The sequence below is a fragment of the Pseudophryne corroboree genome, chromosome 4, assembly GCF_028390025.1.
Source record: "Pseudophryne corroboree isolate aPseCor3 chromosome 4, aPseCor3.hap2, whole genome shotgun sequence".
NCBI classification, from domain to species: domain Eukaryota; kingdom Metazoa; phylum Chordata; class Amphibia; order Anura; family Myobatrachidae; genus Pseudophryne; species Pseudophryne corroboree.
The window spans coordinates 695,390,068-695,411,345 of record NC_086447.1 but is presented as its reverse complement, the minus strand read 5'-3'; the positions used below and the strand labels follow the sequence as shown (position 1 = coordinate 695,411,345).

At 47.3% G+C, this 21,278-nt stretch overlaps 1 protein-coding gene across 3 annotated transcripts in view; it reads right to left on the bottom strand.

Moving 5' to 3' along the window:
• The window catches only part of TTC13 (tetratricopeptide repeat domain 13), a 227,023-nt gene that overhangs the window by 7,751 nt on the left and 197,994 nt on the right, over positions 1-21,278 (bottom strand). For 2 of the 3 annotated variants that reach the window (XM_063917918.1, XM_063917919.1), the window contains exon 22: positions 15,593-15,672. The exons of the other annotated variant lie outside the window; for it this stretch is intronic. In XM_063917918.1, coding sequence (XP_063773988.1) covers positions 15,593-15,672 — 80 coding nt within the window. The remainder of the gene's footprint in view (positions 1-15,592; positions 15,673-21,278) is intronic. 3 annotated transcript variants of the gene reach the window in all.

Here is a 21,278-nt window from a genome sequence, read left to right as displayed (position 1 = left end):
TTTCGGTCATGCTCGATAGCGGACTCTCTTAATGCCGCCACCGAGATACCTCTCCAATGAGGTATTGAAGTTTGTACCCTAATTTTTAGTGTGTCTTTCAAGTTGCTCGCTAATACGGACACAGCTACCTCTCTGTGGTGTACATTAGTTTCAATGTCATCTATACCAGTGTACCTAGCCATATCCTGCAGAGCCCGGTGAAAATACTCTTCTGCGGATTCACCTTCTTTTTGTCTTATTGTATAGATTTTATTCCACTTTGTTACTGTAGGAAAATATTCTTTCAACTGTAGGTTGATTCTTTTTACATTATCTTGGTTATACTTGTTTGTTAGTGGCACTTCCTCATCTAGCTTACAATCAGTGATAAATTTCAATGAATCAACATCGGGGGGTAAACATGCCCTCAAAACTGTCCTCCAATCTTTGTTACTTGGCTCTGCAGTATGTCCTAGCACTCTAATGTATCTTTGACAAGCAACTAAGTCTTTCCTGGGATCAGGAAATTCAGACAGAATTGCTCTTAATTCTGTTCGGGAAAAAGGGCAGTACATGGCGATGTTCCTGACAGGAGTGATTCCTGAAGAGTCAGTTTCCCCATTTGGTACTGCAATTACCCTAACAGGATTAAGTCCAGTAATGTCATTCTGAATTGATTCTATGATATAAGGTACATTTGTTTGTGCGTGATGTATAATACCATACATACCTGTGGACACGACCTCACCTGACCCTCCATTAGGGGGTTTGATTACAGTTTTTACCGATTGGGTCGCGTCCACCTGGATGTCTTGTGTGATGGCTTCTGGAGGAGGTGCCGACATCGTTCTGGGTTCACTTTCTGGTTGGTGTTCCTGAGGAAAGTTTAACATGGGGTGCGACTTGCATGGGTTAATAGTTGTACATTCAACAGTATTACAATTATCTTTGTTACATTTATTACACTTATTCTTATCATCTATACTACAGTTGCTAAGAGCGTTTATATTGTTCACCCCTGTGCTTTTCTCCGCAATCATAATTCTCCCTGCTGCCACGTTTCTCCTCTCAAGATGAAAGTTAGGTATGTAAGTTACATTTCTCTGTATTTCACTTTCCTGTAGCCATAACTGCAAACAATCATCATGTTTAACCCGTAGTTTCAAGTATTTTATGAGACAGATCCTCCGCCTTAAATTATGCAACACCTCTAAGTCAAAACTACCTATCCCGGGAAATGGTACCTTATCCCCCGCAGTCATTCGTGTCCATTCATCACAAAAGGTCTCAGAGTGGGGACCATATTTCCCCCACATTACTAACCGAGCAGACCCTCGGGGTCTGCAAGCCTCTGGAGTCTGAATCCTGACCTCCGACCGTCTCTGTATTGTGCACTTGGCTGCCATTGTGGACCTTTTTAACACAGAAAAAACTTCCTAAAATGCACCAAACACAGAAATCCTTAAAGCTCTTCCACTGAACTTCTTCTGCTCCGGGTATCTCCGTTCCGCCTTCTAGCAGACACGTGTAGCCGTTGCAGGCCCTATTTTTAGAGATTTTCCTGAGAAAATTCCCTTCCTTTTTCTTTACACAAATCACGCTTGCATGTGCTCCCTACAACACGTATGAGGGCAAGATTTACGCATGGATATACGACCTCATATCACGTTGCGTTATTGGTCACACATACAACCGTGCGGTCCAATCGTACCACTTATAGACACTTGTTGCCCATAAATGGTAGGATCATTGGAGTCTCCCTACTGTGCTCCAAAACAGCCAGAGCGTAATACAACGAAAACTTTATCACACTCTGTTGCACGTTTTCACTCAGATCGTGCTCATCACGTTCCACATAGATCACAAAGTTCACAAAGCGGGATTATCACATAGATCACAAAGTCCACAAAGCGGGATTCAATACACTCATACCGTTTTCAACCCAATATCATTCTTATAGTTTTCTGATCAGAAAAATCATTTCCCGTAGTCTGATAGCTCTCCCCAGAGGTATTACAGTAAAGTAAGGTATTTAAACTAAGTTTTGGAAAGCTGAAATCAATTTGTGCTATTTATCGCTTTGCGTTATTTACCGCGTTGCGCTACTTATTGCTTTTTAATTATAACATTTGTGATTTGTTACATGAGCGTACACGGACGCTCCGTTGCGCTGCGTGCGTCGGCCTTTGGGTTGCGTACGCAAGTCTCAGTCTTTTGTTAGAGACACGTGTACGCACAGCAAAGATCCACCGTAACACGATTTATACGTTTATCAATGTAGATGATCCTTGATCATTTACCGCGCACCACACTGACCTTGTCTCTTGGCAAAGCTGTGTGTTTGTCTATATTTTAACTATGTTGCTTCTACTTAAATTATTGAAATAGCGACAAATCTCTCTCAGCACATTTATCAACTATAAAACTGGCAAACAGGATAGTGATATACGAAAAAAATGAAATACACGGATGGAAAAGAAATGCAGATATATATGTATACGTGCGTATATACGCAAGACAGAAGAAAAATACAGTTTTAAAAGACACAAGCGTTTTGTTCTTACCTCCTGGTCTCCGGATTCCTTCAGCACTCTTTATCTAAGCGAAGCAGACGCTTATCCCGCCAGCACTATGAGACAATCTCTCCCACCCTTTGCTGGGGGATAATGTCTGCTGATCTACCTAGTGCAGATGTGAGAAGTATAGGACGAGCCCGCAATTGACAATGCTAAATTCCTTTGTCGTATAAACAACCCTTTATGAAGCTAAGAACACTGAACGCTGTTTACTTAAGAAGTACCGTAATGGTACGCTATCTGCGTAGCGATCGCTCAGCCGTAGGCGAGACGCTCAAGCGTCACGTTCGCTCACGGCCCAGTGATCACAGGACACGTTATTGGTTATGTCTAGGGGAATGATTCGCTGTAGCGTAGCATACGCTCGAGACCACGAGGAGGTCGCCAGCGATGCAGACGCTCACAACACTATACCTTTATGATAAAACCTTATACCAATGAAATACACTGAATACCTTAATGTGAGTACAGGGTGTAAGTGCAACCTTGTGTAACCTGACTATCTACAAAGCTGCTTGAGCGTCACCGACGCTCAAGTGAACACTTATCACTATAGAAAATACACAGATACTGGTTTAGGTTCCAAGGCCTATTAACTGTATTATATCTAATATACTTGTAAAAGGGGATAACAGTACAAATGATACACTACAATATAACAGAGACTTCCTAACCACAGAACTAAACAATAAATACAAAAAGACAATACTACACTGACCTAAATGCAATACAATACAATACTATCTAATACAATACAATACTATCTTATACAATACAATACTAGCCTAGTCTAGGGGAGATATGAGAGAACAGAACAGAGAGAGAGAGAGAGAGAGAGAGAGAGAGAGAGAGAGAGAGAGATATTGGCTCACAGAAAGACAATGATAACGGAGAGAAACTTACGCACAAAGGGTATGATCGCCTGCGCCTCGATATCCAGCTCCCGGCTATCAGCAGATAACCGTTGATGAGAGAGTGAGCTGGATGTGGTCGGCCTGCCTATTTATGCTACTCACACAATGCAATCTATTGGTCCCTACAGTCTCACTGTCCATTGGACGCAGGAACTCGGCTTCGCATTATAACAAAGGTCACAAGTTGATTCATATCAGTGGCCCTGGTTATGCAAAACAATGGGTGATAACTAACACATTCCTGTCTTCTGGAGGGGGTATTGTTTGGCGAATACAAAACAGAATCCTGTCTGGGTTCTGTTCTATATTCATGATGTCCACTTTCAGTTGAGACAATGACATCTCAGCCCTCATTCTCCTGTATACAAATCCAGCCCCATTTGTAAACACAGGTGTTGACCCTCCTCATTGAGTCTCAAAAGCTCAGTGTAATTAAAGACTATTGTACTCCGTCTGCGGGAAAGATACTGATTTGGAGTACAATTGATCTTCAATTACTATTCCTGTGTTTACCTTATGCATGTGTAGAGATGAGGCCCTCTTAACATGCAAACTATTGTTTGGGGGATCTCTGAGGTCAAAGAGACATTTGAGACCTACTGATGCCTGTCTCCAACTGTTCAGATGCATGACTAAGTAAGGACAAATAATAATGAATAAATGGACATAACTTCTTATGTCCATAACTATTCGCACGAGCAATTAATCTGCTCCAAACCAACACCGGAATATTGCTATTTAAATACTCTTCCGATAGGTACCAAACACCACTGTCTGACTCCTGTTAGACCCTTCGCACAATACAAAGAGGGATTCCTCCGTTCAGGGACATTCTATATTAACCAAACTTTCAGAATCTATCAAAGGGACCATAATCTATAAACTACATTAATTGTGAAAATATGTAACGAATGAGTCGCACGCTACGACTACGTAAACTCTACCGTAAATACGCATACCGCGCCTGTGAGTGCACGCTATTGCGGGTATGCGCCTCCACGGGAGAGCGCATGCACGCGCAGCGCGGACCAGTGTGCGGTGCAAATATGGCAACGTGCATAGAGACATTTTTCTGACTTCGACACGTGCATACACATGGAACGATTGGTCGTCTGCTCGATTGGGAACGCCCCGATTGTTGGACAAATCGTTCCGTGTGTATGCACCTTTAGACGCATGCAGATTAAATCACTCAGCTGTGTATAAATCAGTTTTGCATCCATCACTGAATTAGGCCTATCAGACCAGCTATTGATTATTTTACATAGACAACAATACATACTGACCAAAAACAGAAGCCAACCAACCCAAATAATAGACCACCAATTGACATGAGTGTGATTTCTAAAACACATTCTATTGGACAAAGCACTTATTAACAGCTATTATCAAAGTAAATATACCTTTCCTATGCATTTTGTCATTGCAAAACCAAAAAGACAGTAATGTTACTTCACATGGGATAGGTGGTTGAATGATATCTAAGCCGGCAATTGTTTAAAAATAAAAAATACAACTGGAACATTCGTCAAAATAGGCTTCATTCTGCCTTGTGAAACACCCTATAAATCATGGCATGCATCTGTACAAAATATATTGTTTATCGTGTAAACATTTTTTTTTTACAAAACCCCCCAAAATTTTTTAATGGTAAGTATACTGTAATGTAAACTTACAGATGTGTCAACTAGCCTCAATATGCTATGTGAGAAGACGCTTGGCCCGAGTGAGCCACCAGACTCTGCATCTTTGCTAGTGGCGGGCATCTTTTTCACGCTTTGATGCCCAAAAAGTGCATCTTAGTCGCAATGCAACGTGACTAGGATGCACCCAGATACAGTGCTGATTAAAGTTGATATGACACTTTGTATACCTGTGTGCGATTGAGTCTGTACACCTAGGGCAATGGAACTTGAACTGGAAAAAAGCAGTGGCCGTTGCATTGTAGCACTTCGTTACAGATAAGGTTTCCGTCAGTTTTGAAAGCGATGGTTAGTAAATTCACCCTCTGTCTTAGTAACATGGCCAGGCCCAGCGCTACCCACTCAGCAAAGGGTTGCAGTGCAGGTAGGCGCCAGGCAGGAGAGGCGCTCTGCAATGCATCCCCGTGCTAAGCTGCTGCCCCAGGGCCCCCTGCTGCTGCCGGACGCTGTGCCTGTCACTGCATGACAGGCAGCGGCATCGGCAGCTGAAAGCCTCCTCTCCTCTCCCCCTCCCCTCCTGTGACAGTGACTGATCGGATGGAGGGGTGGAGCTACACAAACGGAGGAGGTGGAGATAAATGGGTGGAGGGGGCAGGGCTACACGTGACCATCAGACTGCAGTGCCACAGAGGAAGACATGCTACTCCAGATCCTGCCAGCCAGGGAGAGTAAGCGAGAAAGTCTATGTGTGTATGTGTGTGCATATGTATGTATGTGTATTTATGTATGTGTGTGTGTGTGTGTGTGTGTGTGTGTGTGTGTGGGGGGGGGGGGGGTGTGAATAAACTGCACTTCTGTGGGCGTTACATGTAAGCTGCGCTACTACTGGGTCATTACTACTGGAGCGTTAAGTGTAGGCTGCGCTACTACTGGGGCGTTACTACTGGGGGGTTACGTGTAAGCTGCGCTACTACTGGGGTCATTATGTGTAAGCGGCGCTACTACTGGGGTCATTATGTGTAAGCGGCACTACTACTGGGGTCATTATGTGTAAGCGGCACTACTACTGGGGTCATTATGTGTAAGCGGCACTACTACTGGGGTCGTTATGTGTAAATTGGGCTACAACTGCGGTGTTATGTGTAAGCAGCGCCACTACTGGGGGCGTTTTAAATGGGGGTACAATTGTGTGGCCATGCCCCTCCCTTGTGAGAACACATCCCTTTTTCGACATGCGCTGTTTCTTTGTAAAGTATGGGAGGGCGCAAATGTATAGTTTGCAGGGGGGCGCCGAACACCCTAGCACCGGCCCTGAACATGGCCACTTCTGGCATCATTGTGGTCAGAAGAAGTCTTCCAGCTCAGGACAAGACCACAGTGGCCATCCTCTACTGCAGTGGTTCCCAACTCCAGTCCTCAAGTACCCCAAACTAGTCAGGTGAGTTAATCTATTTTGCTGGGTCAGTAATTATCCCACCTGCATCCACAGACAGAAATCCTCACAACATGACCTGTTGGGGGTTCTTGAGAACATGAGCTGGGAACCACTGCTTAATGCCAGAAAACAACCAAATTAATTTCAATTGAATAATTTTCTGGTGATGAGATTTTCACACTAAAGCTGGACAGGTTTTTCTTTTTGAGGGCGAACCTCAATTTCAATTCCATTCTTACATATCACAAGACAAGTGCAATTTCCTGGTAATTATGGGAGAGTTTCTCAGCTTAAGAATGCCATTGTCATCTGGCTCAAAAAATGCACTGGTCACGGAACACCGCAAAGCCAAACACACTAACTGCTAACTACTTTTTGCAGCTGCGCAAACGCATAGTCGCCGCCCAGAGGGGAGTGTATTTTAGCTTTGCAAGTGTGCGAACACATGTGCAGCCGAGCGGTACAAAAACAGTTTGTGAAGTTTCTGAGTAGGTCTGAACTTACTCAGCCGCTGCGAACACTTCAGCCTGTCCGGTCCCGGAAATTGCAGTCAGACACCCGCCCTGCAAACGCTTGGACACGCCTGCGTTTTTTTCTAACCACTCCCTGAAAAAGGTCAGTTGACACCTATAAACGGCTTCTTCCTGTCAATCTTCTTGTGATCGGCTGTGCGAATGGATTCTTCGTTAAATCCATCGCCCAGCAACGATCCGCTTTGTACCCGTACGACGTGCCTGCGCATTGCTGTGCATACGCATGCGCAGTAGTGACCTGATCACTACGCTGCGAAAAACGACAGCGTGCGATTAGGACGGAATGACCCCCTAAATCAAATACTTTATTTTTTCTATATATAGTGGAATACTTAATGCGAAAATAAGGCTATAAAAGAAATGTAATTTTTCCCAGATACCAGGTTCCCATTACATTAACACAGTTTACCTCAGAATCTAATTACTTAGGGTGTCATTCAGACCCTGCCGCTGTTACGGCACGCAGTGCAGTTTGCCGGTGAACTGCGCATGCGCAGCAGCCGCAACGCGGCTGTGTGGCGGTACACATTGCGGCCACATCCATGAAGAATGCAGCTGGAATGTGATTGACAGTGGTGGGCGTTTGTGGGGTGACAACACGGCTTTGGAGGTGCAGGGCGAACGGGGGCGGGCTGGGACCGTTTTTGGGGGGTGACTGCGTGATGTCACACGCAGCTGCTCCGAAATAAATGATGGCCGCTGATTGCGCAGCCAGGCTATGGCTGCACTGCCAGGGGTCAACCTTAGATCTGATGCATCCGCAATCTAATTGCGGATGCATCGGGTCAACCTTAGATCTGATGCATCCGCAATCTAATTGCGGATGCATCTGAGGGGCGGCTTTACACATACTGGGCGGCTTTGTCTTGTGTTGGGCGGCCCCAGCATGTGCAGAGATGAACACAGATCTGGCTGCGTATGCAATATTCTGCTTTTATCTCTGAATAAGCCCCTTAGTCCTGAGTTTAAAGACAGCAAAGCATGTGTGTTCTGCAGGGCCAGAAGGAAAACAGGATGTGTTTTTCTTTCATTTACACTTTTTTCCCCATTTTCAGCTTGCACATTTCTTTACCCCAACTAATCCAGGGAGACACTAACAGGGTCAAATTACATTCTACTATGCCCCCCGTATTGCAAATACTACCAAACAAGACACAAAGCATAGTCTTGTAGAAACGGGAGGCGGTCAACATCCCGCTGGACGGGATCCCGGCGGTCGAAATACCGACGCCGGAATCCCGACCGCCACAATCCCAACATATTCTCCCTCCGTGGGTGTCCACGACACCCATAGAGGGAGAATATAATAGAATATAACCGTGCCCGCAGCGTGGCGAGCGAAGAGAGCCCGCAAGGGGCTGCGTTCCGCTCACCACCCCTGTCGGGATTGTGCGGTCGGGATTCCGGCGTCGGGATTTCGACCGCCGGGATCCCGTCCAGCGGGATTACGTACTGATCCTGTAGAAACAGCTTTATCGAATATTAATAGCTGCAGGGAAAAAAACAGCACAGGTAGTGATCTATAAGGACAACACTTTGGCCAAGAATGCTAACCTTCCTTAATAGGAGATGTATATATTATTTTGTTCCAGTACTTGTATGCTCTCTCAGTAAAATCAAGCTATGTTGTATAGAGTACACAATGCCTAGGATAAAAATGTCAATGTCTGATTACATACAAACAGATAATTCTATTTTTCTGCACTATAAAACCATGTTTAGATCTCTGCAATTTGATCCGTCAATTAGAAGTACAAGGACATGGGCCAAATATACAGCATGCAAACACGGGGGCTCAAAGAAATCACTTAGCCTTATGAAATTGTTCTTCCAAGATCCACAGAGGTTTTAATTATAGCATTATTGTTAAAGCAATTATATTGTTAAAATAAGATTTTACTCACCGGTAAATCTATTTCTCGTAGTCCGTAGTGGATGCTGGGAACTCCGTAAGGACCATGGGGAATAGCGGCTCCGCAGGAGACTGGGCACAACTAAAGAAAGCTTTAGGACTACCTGGTGTGCACTGGCTCCTCCCACTATGACCCTCCTCCAGACCTCAGTTAGGATACTGTGCCCGGAAGAGCTGACACAATAAGGAAGGATTTTGAATCCCGGGTAAGACTCATACCAGCCACACCAATCACACCGTATAACTCGTGATACTATACCCAGTTAACAGTATGAAATATAACTGAGCCTCTCAACAGATGGCTCAACAATAACCCTTTAGTTAGGCAATAACTATATACAAGTATTGCAGACAATCCGCACTTGGGATGGGCGCCCAGCATCCACTACGGACTACGAGAAATAGATTTACCGGTGAGTAAAATCTTATTTTCTCTGACGTCCTACTGGATGCTGGGAACTCCGTAAGGACCATGGGGATTATACCAAAGCTCCCAAACGGGCGGGAGAGTGCGGATGACTCTGCAGCACCGAATGAGCAAACTCAAGGTCCTCCTCAGCCAGGGTATCAAACTTGCAGACTTATTCAAAATTGTTTGAACCCGACCAAGTAACAGCTCGGCAAAGTTGTAAAGCCGAGACCCCTCGGGCAGCCGCCCAAGAAGAGCCCACTTTCCTCGTGGAATGGGCTTTTACAGATTTAGGGTGCGGCAGTCCAGCCGCAGAATGTGCAAGTTGAATCGTGCTACAGATCCAGCGAGCAATAGTCTGCTTAGAAGCAGGAGCACCCAGCTTGTTGGGTGCATACAGGATAAATAGCGAGTCAGTTTTCCTGACTCCAGCCGTCCTGGAAACATCTATTTTCAGGGCCCTGACTACGTCCAGTAACTTGGAGTCCTCCAAGTCCCACGTAGCCGCAGGCACCACAATAGGTTGGTTCACATGAAAAGCTGATACCACCTTAGGAAGGAATTGGGAATGAGTCATCAATTCCGCCCTATCCATATGCAAATCAGATAAGGGCTTTTGCATGACAAAACCGCCAATTCTGATACACGCCTGGCCGACGCCAAGGCCAACCGCATGACCACTTTCCACGTGAGGTATTTTAGCTCTACGGATTTAAGTGGCTCAACCCAATGCGACTTCAGGAAATCCAACACCACGTTGAGATCCCACGGTGCCACTAGAGGCACAAACGGGGGCTGAATATGCAGCACTCCCTTAACAAAAGTCTGAACTTCAGGCAGTGAAGCCAGTTCTTTTTGGAAGAAAATGTACAGAGCCGAAATCTGGACCTTAACGTAACCCAATTTTAGGCCCGTAGTCACTCCTGACTGTAGGAAGTGCAGAAATCGACCCAGTTGAAATTCCTCCGTTGGGGCCTTCCTGGCCTCACACCAAGCAACATATTTTTGCCATATGCGGTGATAATATTTTGCGATCACATCTTTCCTAGCCTTAATCAGCGTAGGAATGACTTCCTCCGGAATGCCTTTTTCCTTTAGGATCCGGTGTTCAACCGCCATGCCGTCAAATACAGCCGTGGTAAGTCTTGGAACAGGCAGGCCCCCTGCTGCAGCAGGTCCTGTCTGAGCGGCAGAGGCCATGGGTCCTCTGAGATCATTTCTTGAAGTTCTGGGTACCAGGCTCTTCTTGGCCAATCCGGAACCACGAGTATAGTTCTTACTCTTCTCCTTCTTAGTATTCTCAATACCTTGGGTATGAGAGGCAAAGGAAGGAACACATACACCGACTGGTACACCCACGGTGTTACCAGAGTGTCCACAGCTATCGCCTGAGGGTCCCTTGACCTGGCGCAATATCTTTTTAGCTTTTTGTTGAGGCGTGACGCCATCACGTCACCTGTGGCCTTTCTCAACGGTGTACAATCATTTTGAAGACTTCAGGATGAAGTCCCCACTCTCCCGGGTGGAGGTCGTGCCTGCTGAGAAAGTCTGCTTCCCAGTCGTCCACTCCGGGAATGAACACTGCTAACACATGATTTTTCGCCCATCGGAAAATCCTTGTGGCTTCTGCCATCACCATCCTGCTTCTTGTGCCGCCCTGCTGGTTTACATGGGCGACCGCCGTGATGTTGTCTGACTGGATCAGCACCGGCTGGTGTTGAAGCAGGGGTCTAGCCTGACTTAGGGCATTGTGAATGGCCCTTAGTCCCAGAATATTTATGTGTAGGGAAGTCTCCTGACTTGACCATAGTCCTTGGAAGTTTCTTCCCTGTGTGACTGCCCCCCAGCCTCGAAGGCTGGCATCCGTGGTCACCAGGACCCAGTCCTGTATGCCGAATCTGCGGCCCTCTAGAAGATGAGCACTCTGCAGCCACCACAACAGCGACACCCAGGCCCTTGGAGACAGGGTTATCAGCCGATGCATCTGAAGATGCGACCCGGACCTCTTGTCCAACAGATCCCACTGGAAGATCCTTGCCTGGAACCTGCCGAATGGAATTTCTTCGTAAGAAGCTACCATCTTTCCCAGGACTCGCGTGCATTGATGCACCGACACCTGTATTTGTATTAGGAGGTCTCCGACTAGAGATGACAACTCCTTGGCCTTCTCCTCCGGGAGAAACCCTTTTTTCTTGTTCTGTGTCCAGAACCATACCCAGGAACAGTAGACGCGTCGTAGGAACCAGCTGCGACTTTGGACTATTCAGAATCCAGCCGTGCTGTTGTAGCACTTCCCGAGATAGTGCTACTCCGACGAACAACTGCTCCCTGGACCTCGCCTTTATAAGGAGATCGTCCAAGTACGGGATAATTAAAACTCCCTTTTTTCGAAGGAGTATCATCATTTCGGCCATTACCTTGGTAAATACCCTCGGTGCCGTAGACAGACCAACGGCAACGTCTGGAATTGGTAATGACAGTCCTGTACCACAATTTTGAGGTACTCCTGGTGAGGAGGGTAAATGGGGACATGCAGGTAAGCATACTTGATGTCCAGTGATACCATGTAATCCCCTTCGTCCAGGCTTGTAATAACCGCCCTGAGCGATTCCATTTTGAACTTGAACCTTCGTATATAAGTGTTCAAGGATTTCAATTTTAGAATGGGTCTCACCGAACCGCCTGGTTTCGGTACCACAAACATTGTGGAATAGTAACCCCGGCCTTGTTGAAGGAGGGGTACCTTGATTATCACCTGCTGGAAGTACAGCTTGTGAATTGCCGCCAGTACTACCTCTCCTCGAGGGCAGCAGGCAAGGCTGATTTGAGGTAACGGCGAGGGGGAGTCGCCTCGAACTCCAGCTTGTATCCCTGTGATACTACTTGCAGAACCCAGGGATCCACTTGTGAGCGAGCCCACTGGTCGCTGAAGTTCCCGAGACGAGCCCCCACTGCACCTGGCTCCACCTGTGGAGCCCCAGCGTCATGCGGTGGACTCAGATGAAGCGGGGGAAGATTTTTGATCCTGGGAACTGGCTGTCTGGTGCAGCTTTTTCCCTCTTCCCTTGTCTCTGTGCAGAAAGGAAGCGCCTTTGACCCGCTCGCTTTTCTGAAGCCGAAAGGACTGTACCTGATAATACGGTGCTTTCTTAGGCTGTGAGGAACCTGAGGTAAAAAAATTTCTTCCCAGCTGTTGCTGTGGATACGAGGTCCCAGAGACCATCCCCAAACAATTCCTCACCCTCATAAGGCAGAATCTCCATGTGCCTTTTAAAGTCAGCATCACCTGTCCACTGCCGGGTCCCTAATACCCTCCTGGCAGAATGGACATTGCATTAACTTTTGGATGCCAGCCGGCAAATATCCCTCTGTGCATCCCTCATATATAAGACAACGTCTTTAATATGCTCTATGGTTAGCAAAATAGTATCCCTGTATAGGGTATCAATATTATCTGACAGGGTATCAGACCACGCTGCAGCAGCACTATCCATGCTGAGGCAATTGCAGGTCTCAGTATAGTACCTGAGTGTGTATATACAGACTTCAGGATAGCCTTCTGCTTTTTAACAGCAGGCTCCTTCAAAGTGGCCGTATCCTAAGACGGCAGTGCCACCTTTTTTGACAAACGTGTGAGCGCCTTATCCACCCTAGGGGATATCTCCCAACGTGACCTATCCTCTGGCGGGAAAGGGTATGCCATCAGAAACTTTTTAGAAATTACCAGTTTCTTATCGGGGGAACCCACGCTTCATTCACTCATCTGATGGGGGAACAAAACACGGGCTGCTTTTTCTCCCCAAACATAAAACCCCTTTTTTTTTGTGGTATTTGGGTTAATGTCAGAAATGTGTAACACATTTTTCATTGCCGAGTGCAACGGATGTTCCTAGTGGATTGTGTATATGTCTCAACCTCGTCGACACTGGAGTCAGACTCCGTGTCGACATCTGTATCTGCCATCTGAGGTAGCGGACGTTTTTGAGCCCCTGATGGCCTTTGAGATGCCTGGGCAGGCGCGGGCTGAGAAGCCGGCTGTCCCATAGCTGTTACGTCATCCAGCCCTTTACATAAGGAGTTGACACTGTCGGTTAATACCTTCCACTTATCCATCCACTCTGGTGTCGGCCCCACAGGGGCGACATCACATTTATCGGCATCTGCTCCGCCTCCACGTATCCTCAAACATGTCGACACAGCCGTACCAACACACCGCACACACACAGGGAATGCTCTGACTGAGGACAGGATCCCACAAAGTCCTTTGGGGAGACAGAGAGAGAGAGTATGCCAGCACACACCAGAGCGCTATATAATGCAGGGATTAACACTATAACTGAGTGATTTTTCCCCCAATAGCTGCTTGTATACACAATATTGCGCCTAAATTTGGTGCCCCCCCTCTCTTTTTAACCCTTTGAGCCTGAAAACTACAGGGGAGAGCCTGGGGAGCTGTCTTCCAGCTGCACTGTGAAGAAAAAATGGCGCCAGTGTGCTGAGGGAGTTAGCCCCGCCCCTTTTTTGGCTGACTTTTCTCCCGCTTTTTTTTAGGAATTCTGGCAGGGGTAATTTATCACATATATAGCCCTGGGACTATATATTGTGATGATTTGCCAGCCAAGGTGTTTATATTGCTGCTTAGGGCGCCCCCCCCCCAGCGCCCTGCACCCATCAGTGACCGGAGTGTGAGGTGTGCATGAGGAGCAATGGCGCACAGCTGCAGTGCTGTGCACTACCTTGTTAAAGACCGAGGTCTTCTGCCGCCGATTTTCCGGACCACTTCTTGCTTCTGGCTCTGTAAGGGGGACGGCGGCGCGGCTCCGGGACCGAACGATCGAGGTCGGGTCCTGTGTTCGATCCCTCTGGAGCTAATCATGTCCAGTAGCCAAAGAAGCCCAAACTATCTCCAGTCAGGTAGGTTCGCTTCTTCTCCCCTTAGTCCCTCGCTGCAGTGAGTCTGTTGCCAGCAGATCTCACTGTAAAATAAAAAACCTAAAATATACTTTCTTTCTAGGAGCTCAGGAGAGCCCCTAGTGTGCATCCAGCTCAGCCGGGCACAAGATGCTAACCGAGGTCTGGAGGAGGGTCATAGTGGGAGGAGCCAGTGCACACCAGGTAGTCCTAAAGCTTTCTTTAGTTGTGCCCAGTGTCCTGCGGAGCTGCTATTCCCCATGGTCCTTACGGAGTTCCCAGCATCCACTAGGACGTCAGAGAAAGATTATTTTTTTTAAAATAAATATAAGAAGTCCAGTCCTACTTGTTGGAGAAAATGAGCTAGAGAATACTTCCTACATATTTGGTGGGCCTGCCCTAAGAGTTCTCAGTTTTGGGGCAAAAGACACAGACTCACTAACTTGCCGATGGATCCCTAAAGACTCTTGGGTTTTTCTCTGTGCTAGTCACCTCAAAACCTGTGATTGCATCTTTCTGGAAATAGACAGAACCACCATTTGTCTCAAGGTTTGGCACATCACATGCGTGGAAAAGATAACCCACACAACAGACTTGGGCCGGAATTCAATTAGCTGCAGTAGATTATCGAGGGCTAATTGATCGCCCGGGGATATCCAGTTAGCCCTGCCACCAGGAAATATCAGGGATTTCTTTTTATCTGCCTTAGTGGGTTGAAAATAAATTCCCAATAACTAGCAGGTTAACGGGTGTCACAACCCTGTTAGCACTTAAATCCGGGAAAATATCACGTATTCTGTGTGTGTTAACACCCGCTAACCCGTGTTAAAGCCAGTTAACACGCTACTTTTACAGGTGTTTAACAAGGCTATCAGGTGAAAAAGGGAGTGCAACTGAATAGCCACGGGCTACCTCCCTTTTTCAACAACGGTAATTTACTGCAGGTGATTTAATTCCGGCCTTGATCTCTTTACCGCAGCATGGACCCCCTGGAAAAGCCGGTCATACCTTCTTTACGCTTCCCCCCACCCCCAAGCTAACATTCTTACCCCAAGATATGCTCATCACCTGCTTCGCCCGTCCTCCTGGCCCAGCCCTTCCCACTATAATATAACTCTTCAAAGTTATTATTTCTCTGTTTGTAGGTTTCTATATTTTCATTAAGTTTAACTTAGGTGTACTTTTTGTGTTCGATATGTATTACAAGTTCCATGTTTTGCAAAAAACGAAGCAAAGGCCTCCCTTCTTTTAGGAACAAATTATTAAAGATTTTCACGTACGATTTTAGATTCATCCAGCCTTTAGCAGTTTTGCTAAATGTTTCTGATCCTAGTGCTGTCATAGCTTCAAAATCAACCAGCTAAAACAAAATATAAATAAAAATACATTAAGTATGCAGTCAATGGAGTGCACATACAAGTACACATACAATTTGAAGTGATGACACAGAGAAAGCTATTTTTGAAAACTAGTGTTGCGGTTGATCATGGTAAACAATCGGAGTATAAAAGTTATTTTTAGAAGATCAGTAAAATTTCCACAAATAGATTTTCTGACGAGCCCCTTCCTCAAAACAGCGAGCTGTTACCAAACATCAACAGAGGTCCCATCTTTGGTTGAATCCTAGAGCAACAGTGAAGAAATTAAAGAGGAGATTGGAGTGCCTGCCCTCTGTCTGTCTCCGTGCAGGAAAGAAGAGGATGTATGAGCAGGATGACAACTGCTACACTGAGTAACGCATCTGACAAAGGGAGTCATTCAGAGTATATCGCTTGCTAGCTACTTTTAACAGCCCGTGCATACGCATAGTCGCCGCCCAAGGGGGAGTGTATTTTCGCTTTGCAAGTGTGCGAACGCCCGTGCAGTCGAGCGCAGCAAAAACATTTTGTGCAGTTTCAGAGTAGTTCTGGACTTACTCAGCCCTTGCGATCACTTCAGTCTTTTTGGTGCCATAACTGACGTCAGACACCCGCCTTGCAAACGCCTGTGTTTTCCCAAATACTCCCAGAAAATGGTCAGTTGCCACCCATAAACGCCCTCTTTCTGTCATTCACCTTGCGGTCGGCTGTGCGAATGGAATCTTCGCTAAATCCTTCGCCCAGCACCAATCCTCTTTGTACCCATACGACGCGCCTGCGCATTGCGGTGCATACGCAGTTTTGCCGGTTTTTGTACCTGATCGCTGCGCTACGATAATCGACAGCGAATGATCAACTCGGAATGACCCCCAAAGTCCTGCAATTTTTTAGGATATCTGCAAGTCAAACACTCAGAATTCTTCAATTAGTTGTGCTTAAATACTGTAGGACTCAATCATATTGGATGAGGGTGGGTATTTGAACATCGTTACAATCAGTGGCGGAATACACCTATGGGATGAAAGCCCCCCCAGTGAGCCAGTTGCAGTCCGTGACAGCACTGGCATCAATGTGACTGGTAGTGACTTCCTACTGGAAGTTCTACCGGTCAGTCACAGACACTACATGCAGCCCCAGGGGGAGTTGTTTTCTCCCTCTCGGACTGCGAGATGATTAGCAGAGAGAGTGCTTCCTGTTGAAAGCCAGTCCCTGCTGTATCGTCAACACTAGTCGGCTTCTATGGGCTGAAGTCGATGCAGTCCATAGAAGCTATTTTGCGCATACGCCATCCTGCCGCTGCATTTGCGCATGCACCAGTCCCGGCGCCTGTCAGCTCCAGTGTGCAAGAGCCGGGACCCAGCGGCAGCTTCCCTCCCCACTTATAATGGTATAATCTTGCAAAAAATGCTTAGTGGAAAAAATAAGAATTTACTCACCGGTAATTCTATTTCTCGTAGTCCGTAGTGGATGCTGGGAACTCCGTAAGGACCATGGGGAATATACGGGCTCCGCAGGAGACTGGGCACTCTAAAAGAAAGATTAGGTACTATCTGGTGTGCACTGGCTCCTCCCTCTATGCCCCTCCTCCAGACCTCAGTTAGGGAAACTGTGCCCGGAAGAGCTGACACAACAAGGAAAGGATTTGGAATCCAGGGTAAGACTCATACCAGCCACACCAATCACACTGTACAACTTGTGATAACCATACCCAGTTAACAGTATGAACAACAACTGAGCCTCCGTTTACGGATGGCTCATAACAATAACCCTTTAGCGAAGCAATAACTATATACATGTATTGCAGAGTCTCCGCACTTGGGACGGGCGCCCAGCATCCACTACGGACTACGAGAAATAGAATTACCGGTGAGTAAATTCTTATTTTCTCTGACGTCCTAGTGGATGCTGGGAACTCCGGAAGGACAATGGGGATTATACCAAAGCTCCCAAACGGGCGGGAGAGTGCGGAGGACTCTGCAGCACCGAATGGGCAAACTCAAGGTCCTCCTCAGCCAGGGTATCAAACTTGTAGAATTTTGCAAATGTGTTTGAACCCGACCAAGTAGCAGCTCGGCCAAGCTGTAATGCCGGGATCCCTCGGGCAGCCGCCCAAGAAGAGCCCACCTTCCTTGTGGAATGGGCCTTCACCAATTTAGGATGCGGCAATCCAGCCGCAGAATGAGCCTGCTGAATCGTGCTACAGATCCAGCGAGCAATAGTTTGCTTTGAAGCAGGAGCACCCAGCTTGTTGGGTGCATACAGGATAAATAGCGAGTCAGTTTTCTAACTCCAGCCGTCCTGGTAACATAAATTTTCAAGGCCCGGACTACGTCCAGCAACTTGGAAGCCTCCAAGTCCCGAGTAGCCGCAGGCACCACAATAGGTTGGTTCAAATGAAACGCTGATACCACCTTTGGGAGAAATTGGGGACGAGTCCTCAATTCTGCCCTGTCCATATGGAAGATCAGATATGGGCTTTTACATGACAAAGCCGCCAATTCTGACACACGCCTAGCCGAAGCTAAGGCCAACAACATGACCACCTTCCACGTGAGATACTTTAGCTCTACGGTCTTAAGTGGCTCAAACCAGTGTGATTTCAGGAAATCCAACACAACGTTAAGATCCCAAGGTGCCACTGGAGGCACAAAAGGGGGCTGAATATGCAGCACTCCCTTAACAAACGTCTGAACTTCAGGCAGTGAAGCCAGTTCTTTTTGAAACAAAATAGATAGGGCCGAAATCTGGACCTTTATGGATCCTAATTTTAGGCCCATAGACACTCCTGACTGTAGGAAGTGCAGGAATCGACCCAGCTGGAATTCCTCTGTAGGGGCCTTCATGGCCTCACACCAAGCAACATATTTTCGCCATATTCGGTGATAATGTTTTGCGGTCACGTCTTTCCTAGCCTTTATCAGCGTAGGAATAACTTCATCTGGAATGCCCTTTTCCGCTAGGATCCGGCGTTCAACCGCCATGCCGTCAAACGCAGCCGCGGTAAGTCTTGGAACAGACAGGGCCCCTGTTGTAACAGGTCCTGTCTGAGAGGCAGAGGCCATGGGTCCTCTGAGATCATTTCTTGTAGTTCTGGGTACCAAGGTCTTCTTGGCCAATCCGGAACGATGAGTATAGTTCTTACTCCTCTCTTTCTTACTATCCTCAGTACCTTGGGTATGAGAGGAAGAGGAGGGAACACATAAACCGACTGGTACACCCAAGGTGTCACTAGTGCGTCCACAGCTATTGCCTGATGGTCCCTTGACCTGGCGTAATATTTTTTTAGCTTTTTGTTGAGGCGGGACGCCATCATGTCCACCAGTGGCAGTTCCCAGCGATTTACAATCAGTGTGAAGACTTCTTGATGAAGTCCCCACTCTCCCGGGTGGAGGTCGTGCCTGCTGAGGAAGTCTGCTTCCCAGTTGTCCACTCCCGGAATGAACACTGCTGACAGTGCTAGCACGTGATTCTCCGCCCATCGAAGAATCCTTGTGGCTTCTGCCGTTGCCATCCTGCTTCTCGTGCCGCCCTGGCGGTTTACATGGGCGACCGCCGTGATGTTGTCTGACTGAATCAGTACAGGTTGGTTTTGAAGCAGGGGCTCTGCTTGACTCAGGGCGTTGTAAATGGCCCTTAGTTCCAGTATATTTATGTGTAGTGAAGTCTCCAGACTTGACCACTGTCCTTGGAAGTTTCTTCCCTGAGTGACTGCCACCAGGACCCAGTCCTGTATGCCGAACCTGCGGCCCTCGAGAAGATGAGCACTCGGCAGCCACCACAGCAGAGACACCCTGGCCCTTGGGGACAGGGTGATCAACCGATGCATCTGAAGATGCGATCCGGACCATTTGTCCAACAGATCCCACTGAAAGATCCTTGCATGGAACCTGCCGAAGGGAATTGCTTCGTAAGAAGCCACCATCTTTCCCAGGACTCGCGTGCAGTGATGCACCGATACCTGTGTTGGTTTCAGGAGGTCCCTGACCAGAGATGACAATTCCTGGGCCTTCTCCACTGGGAGAAACACCTTCTTCTGTTCTGTGTCCAGAATCATGCCCAGGAAAAGCAGACGCGTCGCAGGAATCAGCTGCGACTTTGGGATATTCAGAATCCAGCCGTGCTGTTGCAACACTTCCTCAGAGAGTGCTACGCTGACCAACAACTGCTCTCTGGACCTCGCCCTTATGAGGAGATCGTCCAAGTACTGGATAATTATAACTCCCTTCTTCCGAAGGAGTATCATCATTTCGGCCATTACCTTGGTAAATATTCTCGGTGCCGTGGAGAGACCAAATGGCAACGTCTGGAATTGGTAATGACAGTCTTGTACCACAAACCTGAGGTATTCCTGGTGAGGTGGGTAAATGGGGACATGCAAGTAAGCATCTTTTATGTCCAGCGACAGCATAAAATCCCCCTCTTCCAGGCTTGCAATGACCGCTCTGAGCGATTCCATTTTGAACTTGAACTTCTTTATATAAGTGTTCAAGGATTTTAAATTCAGGATGGGTCTCACCGAACCGTCCGGTTTCGGTACCACAAACATTGTGGAATAGTAACCCCTGCCCTGTTGAAGGAGGGGGACCCTGATTATCACCTGCTGGAGGTACAGCTTGTGAATTGCCGCCAGTACTACCTCCCTTTCCCTGGGAGCAGCTGGCAAGGCTGATTTGAGGTAACGGCGAGGGGGAGTCGCCTCAAACTCCAGTTTGTATCCCTGAGATACAATTTGTACAGCCCAGAGATCCACTTGTGAGCGAACCCACTGGTTGCTGAAGTTTCAGAGACGCGCCCCCACCGCACCTGGCTCCGCCTGTGGAGCCCCAACGTCATGCGGTGGACTTAGTGGAAGCAGGGGAGGATTTTTGTTCCTGGGAACTGGCTGCCTGGTGCAGTTTCTTTCCTCTACCCTTGCCTCTGGCCAGAAAGGATGCTCCTCTGACCCGCTTGCCTTTCTGAGGCCGAAAGGACTGCATTTGATAATACGGTGCTTTCTTAGGCTGTGAGGGAACCTGAGGTAAAAAAGTCGACTTCCCAGCAGTTGCTGTGGATACGAGGTCCGAGAGACCGTCCCCAAACAATTCCTCACCCTTATAAAGGCAAAACCTCCATGTGTTTTTTAGAATCAGCATCACCTGTCCACTGCCGAGTCCATAATACTCTCCTGGCAGAAATGGACATTGCATTAATTCTAGATGCCAGCAGGCAAATGTCCCTCTGTGCATCCCGCATATATAAGACGACGTCTTTTATATGTTTGATGGTTAGCAAAATAGTATCCCTGTCGAAGGAATCAATGTTGTCTGACAGGGTATCAGTCCATGCTGCTGCAGCACTACACATCCAGGCTGAAGCAATAGCAGGTCTAAGTAGAGTACCAGAGTGTGTATACACAGACTTCAGGATAGCTTCCTGCTTTCTATCCGCAGGATCCTTTAGGGCGGCCGTATCCTGAGACGGCAGTGCCACCCTTTTAGATAAGCGTGTTAGCGCCTTGTCCACCCTAGGGGATGTTTCCCAACGTAACCTATCCGTTGGCGGGAAAGGGTACGCCATCAGTAACCTCTTAGGAATTACTAGTTTCTTATCAGGGGAACTCCACGCTTCT